The 22928-nt window shown below is 41.7% G+C and overlaps 1 protein-coding gene and 1 long non-coding RNA gene across 3 annotated transcripts in view; one reads left to right on the top strand and one right to left on the bottom strand.

The window, feature by feature from the left end:
- The window catches only part of LOC140719663 (palmitoyltransferase ZDHHC18-B-like), a 53434-nt gene that overhangs the window by 7047 nt on the left and 23459 nt on the right, over positions 1-22928 (top strand). Inside the window, exons 3-8 of one of the 2 annotated variants that reach the window (XM_073034449.1) lie at positions 2330-2479; positions 4754-4891; positions 7585-7629; positions 11264-11370; positions 14927-15036; positions 16584-16680. In XM_073034449.1, the coding sequence (XP_072890550.1) occupies positions 2330-2479; positions 4754-4891; positions 7585-7629; positions 11264-11370; positions 14927-15036; positions 16584-16680 (647 nt within the window). Of the gene's footprint in view, positions 1-2329; positions 2480-4753; positions 4892-7584; positions 7630-11263; positions 11371-14926; positions 15037-16145; positions 16563-16583; positions 16681-22928 lie in introns of those variants that run through there. The other variant, XM_073034450.1, reaches the window with a different exon arrangement.
- Positions 15884-22618, bottom strand: LOC140719666 (uncharacterized). The gene is made up of 3 exons (XR_012096975.1): positions 22354-22618; positions 21640-21721; positions 15884-16023 (listed from the first exon to the last, which is right to left on the bottom strand). It is a non-coding gene; the product is annotated as an uncharacterized lncRNA (long non-coding RNA).

The raw sequence follows: 22928 nt of genomic DNA, 5'->3' as shown, positions 1-22928 counted from the left end.
GTGGTCCACAGCATGGGGTGATTGATAAGTTCGTGGCCTGAAGGAGATAGATAGATAGATACTTTATTCATCCCCATGGGGAAATTCAGCATTTTTTCCAATGTCCCGTACACTTGTTGTAGCAAAAACTCATTACATACAATACAATACTTAACTCAGTAATAATATGATATGCAACTAAATCACTAGCTTAAAAAGCATTAACAATAGCTTTAAAAAGTTCTTAAGTCCTGGCAGTTGAATTGTAAAGCCTAATGGCATTGGGGAGTATTGACCTCTTCATCCTGTCTGAGGAGCATTGCATCGACAGTAACCTGTCGCTGAAACTGCTTCTCTGTCTCTGGATGGTGCTATGTAGAGGATGTTCAGGGTTTTCCATAATTGACCGTAGCCTACTCAGCGCCCTTCGCTCAGCTACCGATGTTAAACTCTCCAGTACTTTGCCCACGACAGAGCCCGCCTTCCTTATCAGCTTATTAAGACGTGAGGCGTCCTTCTTCTTAATGCTTCCTCCCCAACACGCCACCACAAAGAAGAGGGCGCTCTCAACAACTGACCTATAGAACATCTTCAGCATCTCACTGCAGACATTGAATGACGCCAACCTTCTAAGGAAGTACAGTCGACTCTGTGCCTTCCTGCACAAGGCATCTGTGTTGGCAGTCCAGTCTAGCTTCTCGTCCAACTGTACTCCCAGATACTTGTAGGTCTTAACCTGCTCCACACACTCTCCATTAATGATCACTGGCTCCATGTGAGTCCTAGGTCTCCTAAAGTCCACCACCATCTCCTTGGTCTTGGTGACATTGAGACGCAGGTAGTTTGAGTTTGAGTTGCAGGTAGTTGAGATGAGTTGTTAACTTCAAACTTTCTGCATAATCACTCAGAGTTGATCTGCATGAGCATGTAATGAGAGCTGTATAACTCATCTCCTTCTACCTTAGGCCACAAACTTACCGATCACCCCTGCTGTGGACCACTTCTACAAAGAAGGGATCCGTATGCTCCATGACTGCTGGACTAAGTGTGTAAATGTAGGAAAAATAACTGTGCTAGGTTTTCTAAAATTGACTTTTTCTACACCTTAGGCCTGTCTACACCTGTATGTCTGTTAAATTAAAATAAGTAGTGCAAAAAACAGAATTAAAATGTTTCATGGGTTCTTGAATTCAGTGTCCATTCAGAAGTCATCTGATGGCAGAGTGTTCTTGAATCGCTGAGTGTGTGCCTTCAGGCTTCTGTACCTCCTCCTCGATGGTAACAGTGTGAAGAGGGGATGTCCTGGGTAGTGGGGAACTTTGATCCTCTTTCCTCTCTCCCAGCTCATCACCCACACATTCCTCCCACCAATTTCCCTCCCCACCTCCTTCCTTTTATTCTGCGGTTGACTGTTCCCTCCTATCATATTCCATCTTCTCCAGCCTGTCACGTTCCAGCTTTGTGCATCATTCCCACTCTTCCCTCCTCCCCCCCACCCCCACCTTCACCTGGATCAGCTCTTGCTCCATCCCTTCCCTCCTCCCTTCTGTGCTGGCTATCTTCTCTGTTTCTTCCCCGTCCTTGAAGGGTTTCGGCCCGAATTAGTGACTGTTCCTCCATAGATACTTCCTGACCCATTGAGTTCCTCCAGCTCTTTTGTACGTGGCTCCAGATTTCCGGCATCTGCAGACTCCTGTGTTCCTGTCTTGGTTACGGATTAACCTTTCTAAAGAGATTGTGAATTAATTGCAGTTTTAATTGTTCAGAAAAGAATATGAATATTCTTGAATGTAATCTGCATTTATAAGTTTAAATTATTGTTCTGATCATATCTCCCTACATTTCATCACTGTAAAGTCCTAGAGAAGTACAGCACAGAAACAGGCCATTCGGCCCATCTAGTCCATACCTTTTCCAGTATCCTCTTTACAGTCTTCCAAGTTTTGCACTTCTCCATTACAGTCTCCTGTCTTCGCACTTTTCTTTATCCCCCTACAGAAACAGACTGATCCATTCTCAGTTGGTTTCAGGGTATGTGGAAAAGCCATCTGGCCCTGCACGGAGCAGTGATTCCACAAATCCCAGAACTGCAGCAAATGCCATGAACCTTGCGCTATGCTGACCCGGTGGCTTCAGAGCAGCAGGGATCAAATAGAAACCGGGATATTGATCAAGGGAGTCAAGTTTGCTCTTTCTTCACTGGGTTCCCACAAGCCCTCTGTCTCCCCTTCCCTTTCCCGTCCCGAGTCGAAGTGTAGTTAGGAGAAATTGCTTATTGGCCATTGGACCTCAGTTTAATGAAGTAGCCCACCCGGTACACTCAAACAGAAGATGCTCCATTCTTTTTCAGATAACCCTGGTGGATCAGGTTATCGACCGCCGCCTCGAACAAAGGAAGTGGTGATCAACGGGCAGGCAGTGAAGCTCAAATACTGCTTCAGCTGCAAGATGTTCCGGCCTCCGCGAACGTCACACTGCAGCCTTTGTGATAACTGTGTGGGTGAGTGTGGGGTGTGGGCATGGGACCGGCTGAGGGTACGGGGAGCTGTGTTGTGCAATGGATTGTGTCCCTCAGGGCTCCGTCAGGAGATACACGGACTTTGGTAGGAATGGTGCCGTTGGGCACAGGTTTGTGGGTGTTGGCATGCGTGGCAAATAGAGTGTGACATTTCCCCAAGGTCAAGGTGAATGGGCAGTTGAGTAGATAGGGGATGAAAGGAGCTGAATACCATTGTTTACTGAGGGCAAGACTTGTCCCAGGTAGTTGATTATTTGGAAGGCCAATCAGCCCCGTTTCCTGATTGTAAGGGGAGAAAGTGCATTTTGATGGGCTAATGTTTTTTTTAAAAAAAAATTTAAAATTAGTTTTTCAGAACATTTTACAAAATTAAAAACCCCAAATCCCAATGAGGAGCTTTAATACAGTGCAAGATTAAACATACAATAACAATATGCTACAAAGGAAGAGAATTTAACAAAAAAGCACCTAAATTAAAGACAAGTGAGTTTAGTGTCCTCCCCAAGCCCCACAACACAAGAAAAAAACAACAACAACTCCAGACCAACCACCACACAATATAAAGAGTATAAGTCAGGACAGTCAAACTCCCAGACTGTGAATACACTTAGCAACAGAGGATAATAATGCCTACTACCAGAAAAAAAAGGGAGCTGAAAGCAAGGGACCGAAAAGAAGAGAAAAGAAAGAAAAAAAAACCCTAGTCAAGAGGAAGGTTATGAAAGTACTTGATAAAAGGTCCCCAGACCTTATGGAACTTTAGATCCGAATTAAGAACTGAATAATGAATTTTTTCGAGGTCCAAGCAGGCCATAATGTCGTTAAGCCATTGCGCATGAGTGGGCGGGGCAACATCTCTCCATCTAAGGAGGATCAAGCGTCTCGCCAGGAGAGAGGCAAAGGATAGTATTCGGCATTTGGTCGGACCCAGACATAAATCTGTCTCGCCCCAAAAACCGAACAGAGCAATTAAGGGGTTAGGTTCTAGGTGCTGATTCAGAATACCCGATAATGTAGTGAAGACATCTTTCCAGAATTTCTCCAAGCTAGGACAGAACCAGTACATATGGATGAGAGAGGCCACGCCCCTCTTGCATTTATCACAGAGCGGACTAATGCCAGGGTAGAATCGAGATAGTTTAGATTTAGACATATGGGCTCTATGAACAATCTTAAACTGTAAAAGGCAATGGTGAGCACAAAGGGAGGTTGAGTTAACCGATTTGAGAACTGAGTCCCAGCTCTCCTCGGATAAGGAGATATTTAAATCCTGCTCCCAGGCCATTTTAATTTTATCCACAGGGGCCCGTCGTAAGGCTGCTAGTTTATCTCGGATAATTGATATTAAACCTTTACCTAGTGGATTAATGGAAAGAAATAGGTCTATAGCATTTTTTGCAGGCATTTCAGGAAAGTTAGGAATCAAAGGAGCAGTAAAGTGTCGGATTTGGAGATATCTGAAAAAGTGAGCGTTAGGCAGGTTGAACTTAACAGAGAGCTGCTGAAAAGAAGCGAAGTGATTATCAATGAAGAGATCTTCAAAATGTCTAATGCCCTTCCTGTACCAAACATGGAATGCTGAATCATACGTAGTAGGTAAAAAAAGGTGATTATGTGCGACAGGGCTAGAAACGGAAAACCCCTGGAAACCATAGCATTTCCTGAACTGAGCCCATATACGTAAAGTGTGTCTAACCAGAGGATTAGCTATTGATCTGGGCAGACTGCTAGGGAGTGCAGAGCCAAGAAGTGCAGATATAGATAATTCTTTGGTGGAGCTCAACTCCATTGCCACCCAGTTAGGGCACTCGGGTTGACCGTGGAAGAAAGACCAGAAGGCAGCACAACGTATATTAGCTGCCCAGTAATATAAGCTAAAGTTAGGTAAAGCCATGCCACCCTCTTTTTTAGATTTTTGGAGGTGGATTTTATTAATTCTAGAGCGCTTATTCTGCCACAAATATGACAAAATAATAGAGTCTAAGGAATCAAAAAAAGATTTAGGAATAAAAATTGGGATAGATTGAAATAAGTATAAAAATTTGGGGAGAACATACATTTTAACAACATTAATACGACCTACCAAGGACATAGATAGAGGTGACCATTGTACCAGACTCTGTTTTATAGCATATGAAAGATTGACAAAGTTTTCACGAAAGAGATCTTTAAACTTCCTTGTGACTGTAATTCCAAGATAAGTAAATTGATTATGGACTTGATGGGCTAATGTTAAATTTTTTGTCTCCCTTGCAGAGCGATTTGATCACCATTGTCCTTGGGTCGGAAACTGTGTCGGGAAAAGGAACTACAGATTTTTCTACATGTTTCTGTTGTCGCTTTCCTTTCTAACTGCTTTCATTTTTGCCTGTGTGATAACTCACCTCACGCTACGTAAGTTTTGCATTGATCCCATGTGAACTAGGGCAGTCTAAGGGTTATTGTTTTTTTTTAGAAATGAGTTAAGGTGGACCTGATTAGTCCTTGGAAATGAGTTTCAGAGATATTTTCACTCCCTGAATTGCCCCTTTTTTCATTAGAAATGAAGTAGCAAGGTTTCTGATTTAAAAAAAATTGGCAAGATCTGCTTGTAATTTGCATTTCATTGTAAGCTGTGTTGGATCCTGATGCATTTGTGATCCAAAGGTCCTTTGGAAGCCAAATTGAGGCATAAATCTTGTTGCTCATGGCTGTTTAATTAGATGTTGCAAGAACAGAGAGCAAAGAAAAGACCAAATTAAAAAAAGTAGTTGCCGTCGTCCCATACTCCAACTAGAGATTACCCAAAATAGCCGGATTCAAGAGGTGTGACACCTGACGCTGAGAAGTATAGAAGTTTCTAGAACAATACAGAATTAACTGTCCCCTAATTATTGGAAAGTTTGCTAAGTGATTATATGTATACCCAGTGGGCATTTTATTAGGTGTAGGATGTTTGTGGTCTTCTACTGTAACCCATCTACTTCAGGGTTCAACGCATTGTGCATTCAGAGATGCTGTTCTGCACACCACAGCTGTAACAAGTGGTTATTTCAGTTGCTGTTGTCTTCCTGACAATTTGTACCAGTCTAGCCATCCTCCTCTGACAAGGTGTTGTCGCCCACAGAACTGCCACTCACTGGATTTTTTTTTTGTTTCACCATTTTCTGTGAACTCCAGAGACTGTTGTGCGTGAAAATCTCAGGAGACCAGCAGTTTTTTGAGAATCTCAGATGACCCCACCTGGCACCGACACTGTCAAAGTCATTTAGACCAAGTGTCTTCTCCATTGTGATGTTTGGCCTGGACGACAACTGAACTTTCCAACCATTGAGTTGCTGCCATGTGATTGGCTGATTAGATATTTGTATTAATAAGTAGGTGTACCTAATAAATTGGCCACTGAGTATATCTCAGGTGATGATATAAAAACACAAGCAAACATAGGAATCTTAAACTGCAAGAAAAGATAATTTTACACCCCAGTCCAACAAGTATTTGTAACTTGGGAACAGTAACACGAAAAGATCTCCAGATGCTGGAAATCCAAAGCAACACACACAAAATGCTGGAGGAACTCAGCAAGCCAGGCAGCATCTATAGAAATGAATAACCAGTCAATGTTTTGGGCCAAGACCCTTCTTCAGGACTGAAATGGAAGGGGGGAGACACCAGAATAAAAAGATGGGGGAGAAGAACAGGGATAGCTAGAAGGTGCTAGGTAAAGCCATGTGGGTGGGAAAGGTCAAGGGCTAGAGAAGGAATCTGAGAGGAGAGTGGACCATAGGAGAAAGGGCGCCGGGGGAGGTGATAGGCATCTGAGGGGAGGCAAAAGGCCAGAGTGGGGAATAGAAGAAGAAAGGAAGCGGAGGTAAAGATCTTTTTACCGGAAGGAGAAATCAATATTTATGTCATCAGTTTGAGACTACCCAGCCAGGCAGTGTTGTGATGTGTTCCTGGACCATGAGGGATGGTCATGAGCTTAAGATTTGTGTTAGTTACAGTTTGCAGCCAGGACAGGAGTTTGGCCGAAGGTTGGTACATGGCATAAGCTTGACAATATTCTAGTACACCTCTCATCCTGCTGAAAAGTGTACTTTAAATCTGCACTTTCCAGTTCATTCCTTTTCCCAAAGCCTTCCGATCTACATTAGCTTATAGTTCAGTAGATTTTCTCGCTCTCACTTCCAAATCTCATAGTCCTGCCTCTCTGACCTCTGCTTCTTAATGCCTCAGTTAGATCACTTCATGGTGCCTGCGTGTGGCCTTACACTCTCGAATTCATTGCTTCAATTTGCTACTTCCCTTTCCTCTCTTGGTGCACTCATTTAACTTTGACCAAGATTTTCTCGAGTGTCTAAATCACCCTTTGTCTCAGCAACAATTATTTGTTGATAATGCTTCTCTGAATGGGGGCATTGATTTTGTTAAAGGTGTTGTATAAATGGGAGTTATTGATTTTGTCAAGTGGGTGCTAGAGGATTGGAGCTGTGGCCTTTGCTCAGATGAGTGGTGGTGTTGAGTGAACTGAGTCACTGGAGTGAAGAAGTGGGTAGAAATGAAGTAGTCTCTATTTGACAAAATGAGACACAGCAGGCATCGCACTGAGACCTTTTTGGAGAAAGAACTGCTCAACCCAATACTACATGACATTTTATATGCTAAAGGTTGAAGGACAATTCTGTATTTACAGGCACCTACAATGCTTTCCTTTGAGTTATAACTTTTACACCATCTTCTTTGCACCTACACTACAGACACAAAAATGAATTTTAAATCAGCATTGTCTGGTCTTCCAATTAACTGTGATTCACAACCCTTTGTTCAGAGCTACATTTTAAATTTAATCTACAGTGTATATTCATATTTGAAGATTAGCTGAGGTTAGCTGCTGAAGTTATTTGCTCACCCCAAAAACACTCTAACAAGTAGCTGGTTGATCTTGAGTGGAGGGTGTGCCCCGGATGAATCTTTCTTTAATTCTATTGAACTAAACTGCATATATTGCTTTTGTAAGCTTTGGACTTGAGTTTAATACCAATACTGTATTACTGCACCAATCTAATTAATCCATTCAGGATTAATCTTTCTCTTTGTTTCATCCCCAGGATCTCAGGACATTGGGTTATTAAACACACTCCAGGAAACTCCAGCTAGATATCCTTTTCTTTGCTGTTGCACTGTTGCACTGGTGTATTTGCCCAAGGCCATAGAGAATGTAAAAACTCTGCTTAACTTGTGTTTTAACATTTACGTTCTTCCGTGTCCTGAAGAAAATGTTCCTCTGGGAATGGGGGGAGAGTTACATGGAAGAAGTTACTTCAGAGTAAGGCATGGGTGTGGATTTCTACAAGAGAAACTATTTCTTATGTTACGGCCTTTAGTTTTGAAACAAAATGTTAGTCGTGTGTGAGCCAGAATATTGAGAATTAGTAGATTTTTAGTGAAATGTTTTGCACAGCATACCCGTGCTGGGTTGAGCCATCAGTTAGCAACTCGGCCTCATAAAACAGACAAGCGCTAAAGAAATATCAAGGTTGCCCTGATGCACCTAACGGTGCAGGGAGGAAATCTGGCTTGGTTGCCTACTCACTAGAGATTGGGTTGGCCAACCTGCACCAAGTAGATTGTGATTGATGAGTAAACTGGCTTCCTTTACCCGGTCTCTTAACATGTTTGGTTTTCTGAAATTATTGCAGAAGAGACTATCAGTTTTTTCCACCTGATGTGTGTAGAAGTGTTTCCTCCTGGAAAGTCTGGCTGTAATTTTTAAACTTTGCCTCCTTGTTTAAGCAGTAGAAATAATATCTCTTCAACTGCCCTTTAATATCTTACAAACCATTCCTTTAAAATGACCCCATTACCTAATTTACATTAATTACAGGAAATGCGGCACTGTGCAAGCTCTCTGTGTAACTCAGCCCCTCTGATAAATCCACCATGCATTGCTTCCAAGACTATTATATCCACATTAAGATGGAATTTGATTGTAAACAAAGTGGGAGAGTGGAAACCTGATTGGATGAGGATGAACAAATCAGGAGGGACAGACTATGGGGGTATAAGTACCACCGGACTAGACATGCCCAGGCATCATCCCCGATGAAGATGGCAGAGTTTGTCATCGAAACGTCAGTTATAATTGATACCTGTACCCGACTAGAAGCCTGAGAAGAGTTTATTCGTCATGTACTCTGGGAAAGCACTAGATCCTTTGTATTTACTCCTTCCTTTCAAACTCAGCCTGATTCTAGTATTTTTCATTTTCAATACTATTATTTTCTTTCGTTGCTTTTTCACTTAAAATTATGGCCAATTCCTTCCCGTGATTCAGCAGCGTCGTAGATTTTTGGACTGTTACTTCCTTTCTCCTCTATAAATGCTGAAAGGAAAATTTAAAGTGCATGCCATTTTCTCATATGCATTTATAGTATCAATGTTACTTGCTTTGAAAGGCTCAGATTGCTCTTGAAAATCTGTGTCTGAATACTTGTTCATTTTGAAGCCTTCCATTATTGTTCCCCTTTGAAGTCCTTATCTGTTGATACAGCTTCTCTCTGTCTGCCAGGTCTGTGTTTATTTAATGCCTTTTAATGTGTTCTATGTTGATCCCTGCCTCTTTCAACATCCATGCATTCTTTTAGTAATTGATTTCTTGTCCTTCATGGCTTAAAAACTGAGTCTGTAGCATAAAAAGATTAATTTTTCAACTGCCCACCCCCCACCTTCCCAGCACATGACTGTTCTCTTGTTGCAGTCAGTAATCTTGACAGTTGTTTGTTCCTTTAACACACCATATTCCTCCAAGAGGACCGCAGCCTTAGAAACATAGAAAACCTACAAAGCTGTGCCGAACATGTCCTTACCTTAGAAATTACCTAGGGTTACCCATAGCCCTCTATTTTTCTAAGCTCCATATACCTATCCAGGAGTCTCTTAAAAGACCCTATTGCTTTCACCAATGTCGCCGGCTGCCCATTCCACGCACTCACCACTCTCTGCCCCTGACATCTCCTCTGTACCTACTTCCAAACACCTTAAAACTGCCCTCCTGTGCTTGTAATTTCAGCCCTGTGGAAAAGCCTCTGACTATCCACACAGTCGATGCCTGTCATCATCTTATACACCTCTATCAGGTCACCTCTCATCCTCTGTCGCCTTGTCATAGGGTTTGTAGGTTGGCGTGCCTCATTGACCCAGAGAACTATGTTGGCTGGAGTCAGGGCCTTGTCCTTTGATTCTTGATATGGTTACCCATGTCAAAGGGTAGAGGCCAGACTAAAAGTGGTCCACCAGTCCTCCAGGTTCGGGGGTTCAGCTCGGGGCTGAACCCTGACTGGTCAAGACAGCATTGTTATGAAAACAGCAATGAAGATGAAGAGCTTCATTGCTTCCTTAAGCACCAGTCACGTAATGAATAGTAAATAATATTGAACTGGTATTCTGTAATCCTGTTGTATAAAATCTCCCACCATTGCAAATTACTATCTTTCTGAATGAGTTCATTGTCTCATTCCAGTCTATATGAACGATAAAATATCCCATTTAAACTATCTTGGTTTGAGTTTTACACTCGTCTAATTTTTGCATGATGCTCTCTGCCACTTCACGCTACTATTAGATGGCACATACTGAAGATCACATTGTTTAAGGCCACTTTATCATTTTCTCTGGTTTTTGAGGCACATCCAACTAGTAGATGGTGCTGTCATCTTGCTCAATAATTACTTGCGTGCTGACACCTGCACCTTTGTTAATTGACACTGAAGGACAGATTGAGTTCACTTGAATAATGTGTTGGTCTATTTACAAGTTTTAGAGTTCCAAATTGTACATTAATCTAAATTTTAATTCGAATCTGCTCAGGCAGTTTTATGACTAAGCTCTTAAACTCAATCTATAAAATGAGCCAGTAACTCTGAAAGTTTAATTGCTAACCCTAAGTACCAGTTCAATCTCTGACCCCATAGTTTTTCCTCTCCTGCCAAAAGCATACCCCAGCACGCAATGCCTTATTGCAATTCTAAGCATGATTGTTTCTTCAACGATGTACACCATTTGTTTCCTGGATATTTAGGAGTCAGTAATGGGAAATAAAGCCAGACCAGGATCAATGAAGAGGGGGTCAAATCCACTGATGGTTGCCAGTGAAACCAAGAATTGCAAGAGATTAGAGTAGAAAACTTGAAGGGAATTGGCTTGCTGCCTGCAAATTAAGTTTAATTATCATTCAACCATACAAGCTGTGCTTGATCTTCTCTGGAAGTGGATATGAACAAAGTGATACAGATCTCCCCCCTCATCATCAGGAAATTAAAACTGGCATGTTGCGCCCTGTACATTTTCACACTCTAATGTTCTTCTTGGAGGATGAGAAGGTTAGGTTTTTTTTGGGCAATTGGGATTAATTGTAGAACAAAGTGTGGGAGAGGTTTTAGGGCTTTATCAGTCTCCTCCGTTTTGTACCATTAAGTAGTTGGTAATACTACAAAACAACAAAAATTAAACCTCACAGTCAGCTTCTAAGCAGAAGAGGGTAGCAAATCAGACCCAAAGAAACTGGGTGTTGTGGTGGGATGGTGTGCTTGGGTGTGGCGCATAGGTTAGGAAATGGTGATTTGTTATTTAAAATTTTTTTTTATTGGATTTTCAAATAAGTTACAGAAAGAAAAAAAAATTATCAACCCTTACCCCCTCCCCCTTAACCCCTCCCCTAACTAATGGTGATTTATTAGGATTCTGAAGAGTATTTCTTGAACATTGAAAATATTCTTTTCTTGACTCCACTTACCGCACTTGAGCTGGTGGTTTGTTTTTTCTCAGTTTGGTCCATTCTGGGTCTCTCAGGGTTTCACACATACCTGGTGGCCTCCAACCTGACAACAAATGAAGACGTAAGTAGAGCAGTGCTGTTAGATGTGAACAAGGTGTAACTGATGTCAGTCTTTCTGTAGTGTGGCCTCTCTCATTGTCCCATGGAGGTTACTTCTGTGATCAAATAAATGGATTATATGGTTCAAAGTAAATTTATTATCGATGTACAGACATATGTCACCATATACTATCATGAGATTCAATTTTTTGTGGATATTCACAGTAGATAACCAAAAATATAGAATCAATGAAAAATTATACAGAGACAGACAAGCAACCAATGTGTAAAAGATTACATTGTGTAAATACAAATAGAAAATAAATAAATAATGAGAACATGAATTTTAGAGTCCTTGATAGGTTGTGGATTCAGTTCAGTGTTGGGGTGAATGACGTTATCCACTCTGGTTCAGGAGCCTGTTGTTTGAGGGTTAATAGTCTTTTGCTCCCTGAATGAGAGCATAAGCTCCACTAGCCTGGTTCATTTTTCTGTACTCTCAGAAACGTTTTGATTTCTCTTTATCCTGTTTCTTCCTTCATGTGGGAGCTTTTCCCTGTCAGGCTTCTTCCCCCCCCCCCCCCCCCAACCTTTTGAATTGTCTTGACACCTCCTCCTCATCCATGTTGCCATGTTCTTCCACCCCCTCCCCTTCTCTAAAGATTTTTTCTATTTTTTCCTAGAGTCTCTCCTGTACTATTGTGGGCCACCTCCTTTGACTTTCCCAAGTGTTCACTTTCTGGTCCCGAGGATCTCTCCTGTACACAGCGCTCCCCCCTCCTCTCTGACTCTGCCAGTCACTTGTGTCTCTTTTGTGGTTGAATTTTGTTCCCTTTCTTTCTTACTTTTGGTTTCACGCTCATCTCCCTCCCACCCTTCTCCCTTGTAAGGTTTGTTTGTTTTCTGTGCATTCCTCCTCCTGAGAAATGCAGCCAACACAACCTTCCTAGCAGTGAGTTGGTGATTTAGAGGCATGGCAGTGTGTGACAACTGAACACTCAACCAAGACTTGTATAGCAAACAAAAAAAACCCGATATTTAATAAAACAAAGGAAAGAACATCTTCCCTCAATAGAAACACAAATTTCTGCAGAAAATTATAGTGTGGAGAATACTTGCCTAAACTTAATCACAAGCAGAGTGCTAAAATTAGCACAGTGTGGTTATCGTGCTTGATTGACGAGAGTTATCTGATTTAAGATTGTTTAATGTCATTTCCTGTACACAGGTGTTAAGGAGAACAAGGTAATTGTTACTCCAGATCTGATGCAGCACAAAAAATAACAATAATAAAAAAATCTTAATGGATATGAATACATAAGATAGCTTATATACTTAAATTGAATGTCTTCCACTGACTGACGATCTCCACTAGCTTGGAATAGAGCTGTTGCTGTAAACTAGTGTTAAAAGGAAGAAGAGTTAAGTGAATAATTTGTATTTGTTTTGACTGGAACAATAGTGGAAGGAGCAGTAGATTCAATAGAATTTTCTAATGTAGAAAGTGACAATAATTTTCACTTTGAATTACAAGAGAAATTAATCTTGACTACATTCAAAAAACAGTGGACATTGTAAACCACACTATTTCTGAATATGCAAGAGAAAATCTTTAGGCTTGCTATTAATTTGGTTGAAAGTCATTGGAATCGTCAAAGACAGTGAAGACAGAGGCCAGTTTAATCAGAGGGAGTGTTTATGAAATGTAGTTAATTTCTGTTTGATTTCACAGAATGTTTTGGAGCAGGGGTTCCCAACTCCTCTGTTAATGGTGTGGGACTGTAGCATAAAAAAGATTGGGAACCCCTGTTTTAGAAACTTTTAGATGGATTCTTAATTTTCTGCACAAAATTGCTGTTACTTTTAATTTAATTTGTAGAAACCATGAGGATAGCTGACGTTATGCTCTGAATTATTACAGTAGTGGTAGAATTGCAGCAGTCTAATTTTTATTTGATATGGATGTTGCTGAAGAGGCTGATATTTACTGTCCATCCCAAATGGGCGTCTGAGTCGAGAAGATTGGTCGACCATTTAGAGGGTTGCTGAAGGGTTTAGAGTCAAGCAACGAGATGGAAATTGCTTTGAGACCTGATCTGATTAAAGATTTCCTTCCTTGAAGGCGTTGGGGAGCCACATGAGATTTTGCAGCAAAGTCATAGTTTTATGTAATTACAGATTTATTGAATTACTTGAATCTAAATTTCTTAGCTGTCATTGGTGGGGTTTAAGTGTACCTCTAGATCAGTAACTGAACCTGTAGTAGCAGAAAATTGATCTAAAATCAAAGCAGAACATTTGCCGCCAGTCTGCGACCCCAGACAGAGTTGTTAAACGTGCGTGACATGCCCTTGGCTCCAAAGATTGCCCCAAAGAGTCAAAATCCTTATTGAGTTCCTTTGTTAGCAATTAGCAAACATACAATTAAGCATTGTTAAGTGATATCTCGGGGGTCAGCAAAGATATGAGCTCTGCGGTCCCAAGCTACAAACTGCCACGAAATAGCTATGAATACGTAACTTATTCCCTTCACTTCTACCATGCCCCCACTGATGGGACTATTGAATTGAATTGACTTTATTTCTTATATCCTTCACATACATGAGTAAAAATCTTTACGTTACATCTCCATCTAAATGTGCAATCATAGTAATTTATAATTATAATAAATAGACCAGTCACTGTAATATAGAGAACACTCAAATCAGTGTGAGTTCATCAGTCTGATGGCCTGGTGGAAGAAGCTGTCCCGGAGCCTGTTGGTCCTGGCTTTTATGCTGCAGTACCACTTCCTGGATGATAGAAGCTGGAATAGATTGTGGTTGGAGAGACTCAGGTCCCCAGTGATCCTGCAGGCCCTTTTAACACACCTGTCCTTGTAAATGTCCTGAATCATGGGAAGTTCACAACTACAGATGCACTGGATTGTCTGCACCACTCTCTGCAGAGCCCTGCGATTAAGGGAGGTACAGTTCCCAAACCAGGCAGTGATGCAGCCAGTCAGGATGCTCTCAATTGTGCCCCTGTAGAAAGTTGTTAGGATTTGGGGGCCCATACCAAACTTCCTCAACTGTCTGAGGTGAAAGAGGTGCTGTTGTGCCTTTTTCACCACACAGCTGGTGTGTACAGACCACGTGAAGTCCTCGGTGATGTGGGTGCCAAGGAACTTAAAGCTGTATACCCTCTAGTTACCATAATAAACATACAACACAGAACACATGGCTCCTACAGAATCATAATGCTTCCAGGCACACTACTATTAACAAGAGATCTAAACTTGCTGATTTTTTTGTGCTGCACCCGATCTGGGAACAGCTGATACTGTAGGGAGAGTATTTGCTGTGTGTGGTTGGCTCTAAAACAGAGGGGAAAATCAGCTCCATACCCCCCTCTCTTCACTCAGAAGTTGATGATGTTGTGTGTCCTAGAGTGAATTAATAGATGGGGATTATACAGGGTTGGAATTTCTGCTATGGCATTGGAGACAAATCCAAGTGTAGAGTATAAATTGCTTACATAAATATTTAGGTTATGATTCTGCAGTTTGTACAATGATCCTCTTTTTGATTTTGAAATAGATTAAAGGGTCATGGTCCAGTAAGCACTCAGAGGAAAGCAGTAACCCCTACAGTTACAACAGTATCATCACTAACTGCTGTGCAGTGTTATGTGGACCAATGCCACCCAGGTAGGAATAGGACACCACTCACTACTTACTTATTTAACTTTTAAAATGTAGTTTACAGTTTCTATGTATTGCAATGTACTGCTGCTACCTAACAACAAATTTTACGACTTGTACCAGTGATACTAAACTGATATTGAATCCGAAACCTGCATTTGTCTCTCTCTCTCTTTTCATTTCTTTCTGTTATTCATTCCGGCCTCTGTTGTGTCCCTCTTGTGCGCCTTTGTCAGACACAAATTTTCACTGTTCCCTCCCTCAACCCACTTTTCCCCTACCCCATTTCTATCTCGCTAAACCCTAATGACTCATGTTTGCTGTGCCACATCTATGGACAAGTCATGAGGCTGTGGATAGCAAATGCTTTTGTCCTTAGTTTGGAATGTGAGGTGCATACATGCTAGTATGTTTATGCATAATTTCACTTATTTATTGAGATACAGTGTGGAATAGGCTCTTCTGGCCCTTTGAATTGCGCCGCCCAGCAATCCCCTAATTTAATCTGAGCCTAATCACGGGATAATTTGCAATGACCAATTAACCTACCAACTGGTACATCTTTGGACTGTGGGAGGAAACCAGAGCACCCAGAGGAAACCCATGTTGTCACGTGGAGAATGTACAAACTCCTTACAGACAGCTGTGGCAATTGAACCCAGGTCACGAGTACTGAAAAGCGTTGTAACCACTACGCTACCATGCCATCCATCAGACAGATTTCTAACAGGAAGTACTTTTTAATGTTTGTTTAATTAAAGGAACTGCTGAATAAAATACCAAATTGTGGGTAGGTTTGTTCACTGTACTACCTTCGTGACATTGGCTGCAAAAGAAGTTCGGAGTACAAGGCTGAACTTTCAGTGTAATGCCCTTGTTGTGCCAGTTTGGTTTCTTGTGCAGTCTTAACTGCTGGAGACATGGTCCTCTCTCCCTGGTTTATGAACATTACTATCCTCTGCAAGCTTTTCTCCTTCTGTCTGTGTCCAAATTCTGGTGGGATAAAAGACAACAATATTAAGAATTCATTGCAATGTATGATAAATACCTGGAATAATCTGCCACGACTGAAACTAGGCAATAACTTGTTAAATTTACATTGTCACAAACACGAGAAAATCTGCAGATGCTGGAAATTCAAGTAACACACACAAAATGCTGGTGGAACGCAGCAGGCCAGGCAGCATCTATAGGAAGTACAGTCGATGTTTCAGGTCAAGACCCTTCATCAGGACTAACTGAAAGCAGAGATAGTAAGAGGAACACAATTTACATTGTGTTTCAAGTGTAGTGTTTGTGCAGCAGAAGGATGAGATTTGTAGGGCGTCAGTAATTTGGAAAGGCTGATTGTACTTTTATTCTTCTCCTTTCCACAATGGAGCAAAACTTCAAAGAAATGTTGCAGAATTTGTCTTGGACCTGCCTTGCCATCTTAAGTTTGTATAAAGTTTATATTAGTAAATTACAATGTTTGAGTATAATAGCAAGTGTTCTGATTTGTCCATTAATGCAGAGATTGAGATTGCTCACTACTTTTTCTCATTATTCCCTAGTTTAATTGACAGACGTGGCTTCTTGGACCCAGATACAACACAAGAGACTGGGGGCCAGCACAGTGTTACTCAGGGAGTGAAAACAGAAGCCAGCCTGGTAGGACGTGACCCCTAATGAAATGAATGAATGCCCTGCCTGTCGTGTTTGACTCCACCTTCCCTCGTGCACCTATCCATTCCCCCTCACCCCATGACTTCACCCTGAGCATGAGGGGGAGCTAAGGTGCGGCTCGTGGGAATCTTTACGTCTCGGTGACGTGGTGCATGCGATCGCATGGCTGAGAATGCTAAGCCTTCGGAGACCGATTGTCTACAAAAGTGTGGGTGTTGTGAAGGATCTGCGCTGGACTCGCTTTAAAGATCACCAGATGCCTCCAGCTTAATTAATTAAGAGGGGCATCTCATTGTTGTGAATTACAAGTAGCATCATGCTCTTGGAATAAACCGAGGTGGAGCATTGAAAGCAAGTATTTATATGCAAGGTGTAGCAGCTGAGGGTGTTGGTCAGGGTGCTTTTAAAATAAAGGAACAAGAAATAGGAGTTTATGCTGAAAGGCCAAACAAAAAGATTGAGGCCAAGGTTGCAGGAGGGCTGCCTTTTAATTCAGTTACTGCTTTAATCTTTTGCTTCAAATGGGATTACAGAATAATTATTATTGTGGGTCACAGTGACCAAAAGACAATAAAATACACGGGAAATATTCATTCTCCTCAGCAATTGATCTGTTGTCTGGGATTGAAGTGGAATGGTCTAAAGGAAAAGCCAATGAGAACGGTTGGGTTGTTGGAAAGTATTGGTGAGGTTTAGGTTCTGGGAAACCTTGGGTCCTGCTTGTGCCTTCAGAACTATCATTGCCTTTTTACATATTGCATTGAGATTACACACACAAAACTTACTGCCAGTCCAGTGTGTTCTACCGCAATGTGTTATTTTGAAGTGTTTTTATGTGAATTTTGTGTTCCATTGTATTGCCTGTACAGAGAATGCCATCTAATTATTGATTTTTTAAAATTAACTTGTATTTATAATAAAATTGAAATTGATCACATTTTTTCCCTGGTGAACTCTGAGTAGAAGTGAAATGAGGCAGATGGCTCAGCAGTTGTGAAAGAGACTGGGGGAGATTGGAATGGACAGAGTGGCCGAGGGTATTGAGGGAATAAAAAGGAAGATGACTGGTTGGGGTTACATTGTGTTTAAGAATCTGCTCTGAAATGCACAACACTTCTTGATTTGTTATTACATATTTCCCGATTAGAACGATGGAGGCAATGTCTATCAAGCCTATGCCAGCTTGTGGATTCTTCCTATCAATTCCTTTCTCCTGCTTATTTCCTCGTAACCTATCTCTCTCACATGTGCCTTAAAATATAGGAGTAGAATTAGGCCTTTTGCCTTGTTGAGTCTGCTCTGCCATTTCATCATGACTGATCCATTTCCCTCTTAGTCCCAATCACCTGCTTTCTCCCCATATCCCTTCATGCCGTGACTAATCAAGCACCTTTCAACCTCTGCCTTAATTATACCCAATGACTTGGTCTCCACAGCTGCCTGTGGCAACGGATTCCACAGATTTATCGCTCTCTGGTTAAAGAAATTCCTCCTCATCTCTGTTCTAAGTGGATGTCTCTCTATTCTGAGCCTGTGCCCTCTGCTCATAGACTAACATCCTCTCCACATCCACTCTATCGAGGCCCTTCAACATCTGATAGGTTTCATTGAGATCACCCCTCAATCTTCTGAATTCCAGGTAGTAAAGGTGCAGAAATATCAGACTCTCCTCATATGATAAGCCTTGCATTCCCAGAATCATTGTGAACCTCCTTTCAACCCTCTTCAATGGGAGCACATCCTTTCTTAGATAATGGGCCCAGAACTGCTCACAATACTTAAAATGAGGCCTCACCAGTGCCTTAAAAAGCCTCAGCATTACATCCTTGCTTTTATATTCTAGTCCTGTTGAAATGAGTGTTAACAGGGCATTCACCTTCCTCACCACTGACTCAACCTGCAAATTAACCTGCCCATTGATATTTACGTGATCCTTCCACTAGCTACACTACAGCTAATTTTGTTTTTGCTGTGGGGAGGGGGGGGGATAAGACTGAAGCACTGGGAGAAGAGTCCTGTAGGGCATATTTCGCACACAGCACTGGAAGTCAGAATTGAACCTGGGCCTCTTGGTCTGTGAGATAGCTGTACTATCCGCAGTGCAGCTCCATCGCATTGCAGTCCATGCACCTGCCATCAGCTTGAAAGGCAAATTTAAGGATCAGCATCTCTAACAACTTCTATCCAATTAGGAGGTTGTGATTTATTGAGTTTTATTTTCTGGATCTCAAGTTCTCCCTAGGTGAAAATATACAGTAGGGGTCTCGTGCTCTTCCCCTGCTAAACTAGTGAAAACAGTAACACGATAAAGTCTGCTAATGCTGGAAATCCAGACAGACACACACAGACACAATCCTGGAAGAACTCAGCAGGTCAGGCGGCATCCATGGAAAAGAATAAACAGTCAACATTTTGGGCCGAGAGCCTTCACCAGGGCTTCTTTTCAGCCTGACCTGCTAAGTTCCTCCAGCATTTTCTGTGCATTGCTACTGAAAACACTACATAGAATTCCACTATGAAACTTAATATTCTAGAATCCAAACAGTCTTCTCTGTCTAAGCTTATTTTAGTTGAGTTGTAGGTTGTTGCCACGTGAAGGTAGTTTAAAAGTTGAAGAGTCCTTGAGCAATTTGACAGTGGAACATGCACCTTTGTAATAAGTGTGTTTGTCGTCAAGACTTCAAATGAACATCCAAGTCCACAGAGTGCACCCAGCCAGTGAGATGGTTTTTATTCCCATGCTGACTTCCTCTATCCATAATGTCCATGACACAAGATGTTGCTGCATATTGGTGTTGAAGCTTGAATTTAGGATGCCGGATACCACATAGAGCCAGTGTCTGTCATGATCTAACGATTTTAGTTGCCAGACACGAGGTAAGATGTGAGCTTTGGTCAAGATCAAATATGAAGCCATGGCTGTGCACTGTTGGGTTGGTGATTGTAGATTCACCGTAAAGCGGTTGCAATCTCCTTCATCATTTAAGTTTTTACAAAGATTGTCTGTAATTATTGCCTTTATTTCATCTTCATCAAATCAAGGCAACAGTTGAAGCTAGAATACTTACTGCTTCCCATCTCTCAGTCAGTCATGCTGTGACTTGAATGACTTTCCGAGTCTTTTAGGAATTTGGATAGAATAAATTTAACTGGAGATGGAGTCCTTTCACCTTCTGAACCAAGGTGTTTCATCTACTGAGGGATATTACTGTGTTTAATTTATTCTCTGGACATGTACATTGATTGCCTCTAGTTGCCTCAAATGTAGTAAACTGTGTTCCTGAACTTCTGGTAAAACTAGACACCAGAGCTCTATAGAATGCAGCAGGTGGGGTATCATAATCACAGTCCTGCATCTGTACTCAAGCCTCTCATAATAAATGCTAAAGTACCATTTGTCTGCCCAAGTGCTCACTACACCTGCGTGTTAGTGCTCAGTGACCTGTATACAAGCACACTTGGGTTCCTTTGACATCAATGCGACCCAATCTGTTGCCATTTAACAACTGGTCTACTTTTCTAATAGTTGGACTAAAATGGATGAACTACATTTTTCCACATTGTATTCCATATGCCTTGTTGTTTATTGAGATACAGCATGGAGTTGGCCCCTCTGGCCTTTTAGAGGTGTGCTGCCCAGCAACCCCTGATTTTAACCCTAGCCTAATCACAGGGCAACCTATAATGACCAATTAACCTACTACTAACCAGTACATCTTTGGACTGTGGGAGGAAACCCACACATTCCTCGGGGAGGACGTACAGAGACTCCTTACAGGTGACATCTGAATTGGACTCCGATCTCCGACGCTCCGAGCTGCAATAGCGTCGCACTAGCAGCTACACTGCAGTGGCACCCCGGTCTCAGGATGTTATATTCTTGCTTATTCATTCAGCTTGTCTAAACCCCCTTTTTTCGAAGCTTCTTTACATCTCTCAGTGCTCTCAATCCTGCTTAATTTTTAAATTAGCAAATGGTATTTTCTCCTCATCCAAATTGTTGATATAGATCACGAATATTTGCTAAACTACCAACCTTTTGCTGTCCCACCAGTCACATCTTGCCATTCTGAGAAGTGTGTTTATTCCCATTCTGTGCTCTCTGTCCAATAACCAATCATGTCTATGTCATTCTATCACCCATAATTCTGTCTTATAACCTTCTTGACCTCCTTTCTGTGCAGACCTTACTGAAAACCTTCCAAAAATCTGTGTGCACTGCACCCAGTATTTCTTTTTTTTAAATTCTATTCGTCATCGTCCTCGAAGAACTCGATATTATTCAACATAGGTGACAGCAGTTTTCTATATCAGAGACATTAAAGCTGACATTCTCCTGTTTTCTCTCTTCCTCATTCAGCGGGGTTAGGGGCGGGGACAATTTTGGAAAATGGTAACCAGAACATCCACGGTCTCTGAAGCCATCTTTCAAAATTCTCAGATGAGAATCAACACATTCTCAGGACTTAGCAGCTCTCAAATCTACCAGTTTCTTTATTATATTCTCTCTTATTTTCTGTGCGCCCTGATGTTTTAATATACTCTGTAGGGTTTGTGTATCGTCTATGGAAGTTCAGTTCATCTCTAAGGGGCCCACTCTTGCCCTTTGCCATCTTTTCCTTCTTACAGAACTGTAAAAGCTCTTGGCCTACTTTTTTCACCCTCTTTTCAGTCTACAACCATATTCTTCTTTGTCTGTCTTTACCATTTTCTGGTTCTCCTGGCTGAATTCTAAAATGATCCCAATGCTCAAGACTGCTAGTTTCTAGTAACTTTATAAACCTCTTGATTTCTCATTAATTTTTCTGATCAACTGTGGATGAATTACTTTTCTGTTGGGGATTTTGTACCTTAAACTGATATCTTTTGCATCAGCTGTGCTGGAATCTCACAGCCCCGACCTGATTCACCGGAGATCTACTGGCTAAAACAGGTTTGACTTACCTGGCTGACACATTTCACTTAACAGTCTGTGTTGTATTTGAGGTGGAGCCCTTCCAGGGATTCTGTGATTCAACCGAGTTCACTGGATAAGAGAAACCAGAGACCAAATGAACAGTTTATGATTTCAGATCACACCATACGTCACAAGTATAATGTAGGTTTACTTTCAATGGCACACAAGCTTAACACAAACTGTACCTTCAGAATACAGCAGGGCAAAGAGGCAGTAACCAGCTGTCCCATTGAGCATGAGAGACTACATGTGGAATGTGTTCAGACCTTGTTATTGATTAATTACTAATTATTGGGCACTATGTTGGCAGAGTGGTTACTGCCACGATATTACAGTTCAAAAACGCACCAGGTAGTAGGTCTTTGTAAATTGTCCTGATATTAGAAACATAGAAAAACCTGCATCACAATACAGGCCCTTTGGCCCACAAAACTGTGCCAAACATGTCCTTACCTTACAACTACCTAGGCTTACCGTTGTGATGGAAAATAACTGGTTCTTTGAGTCTCAACAGAAGAGGCCTGGATACACACAGTTTTAATAATAAGGAATTTATTTACAAGTGGAAGTCGGGTCAACACAAGCAACTACAATACACAGGAAGCGGTATGGGGACAGGGTACGGTTACACAAACAAAGAACAAGGGAAAAGCACTACAACAGCTATCCCCCTTGACCTTGGATAGCTGCGCCTCCCTTACCAGGACAAACGATAGACCTTCCCAAACATAAATCAATGCACTGAACTTCAATGAGGTGGTCTGTAAGAGAGACTGAGCCAGGCACAAGTCTCACCTTTTATAGCATGGGGCTGGGCGAGATAATCCAATTAAGGTGGCCAATAATTTAGGTGTGCATTGATTAGTTGGGAGGGACCAAATGTTGATTGGCATGTGGTGTGTCCTCTGACCAGCCAGGTGGCAGTGCATCTATCACGTGACCGGTATCTCTGGATACACTTACCCATAACCCTCTATTTTTCTAAGCTCCATGTACCAGGAGTCTCTTAAAAGACCATTTCTTCCACCTTCACTGCCACCACCGGCAGCCCATTACACTCTCTGTGTAAAAAAAACCACTTACCCCTGGCATCTTGTGCCGTGTTGTGTGGTGTGGGCTATTGTGGTCTTTCCATGACCATGATTGTTCTTGGCAAATTTTTCTACAGAAGCAGTTTACTTTTACTGCTGCAAGATGAGTGACCCCAGCCATTATCAATACTCTTCAGAGATTGTCTGCCTGGTGTCAGTCGTCACATAACCAAGACTTGTGATCT

Source organism: Hemitrygon akajei, chromosome 32 (genome assembly GCF_048418815.1).
Source record: "Hemitrygon akajei chromosome 32, sHemAka1.3, whole genome shotgun sequence".
Classification (NCBI taxonomy): Eukaryota; Metazoa; Chordata; class Chondrichthyes; order Myliobatiformes; family Dasyatidae; genus Hemitrygon; species Hemitrygon akajei.
Note: the sequence above shows the minus strand (reverse complement) of the source record. Positions and strands in the feature narration are given on the sequence as shown.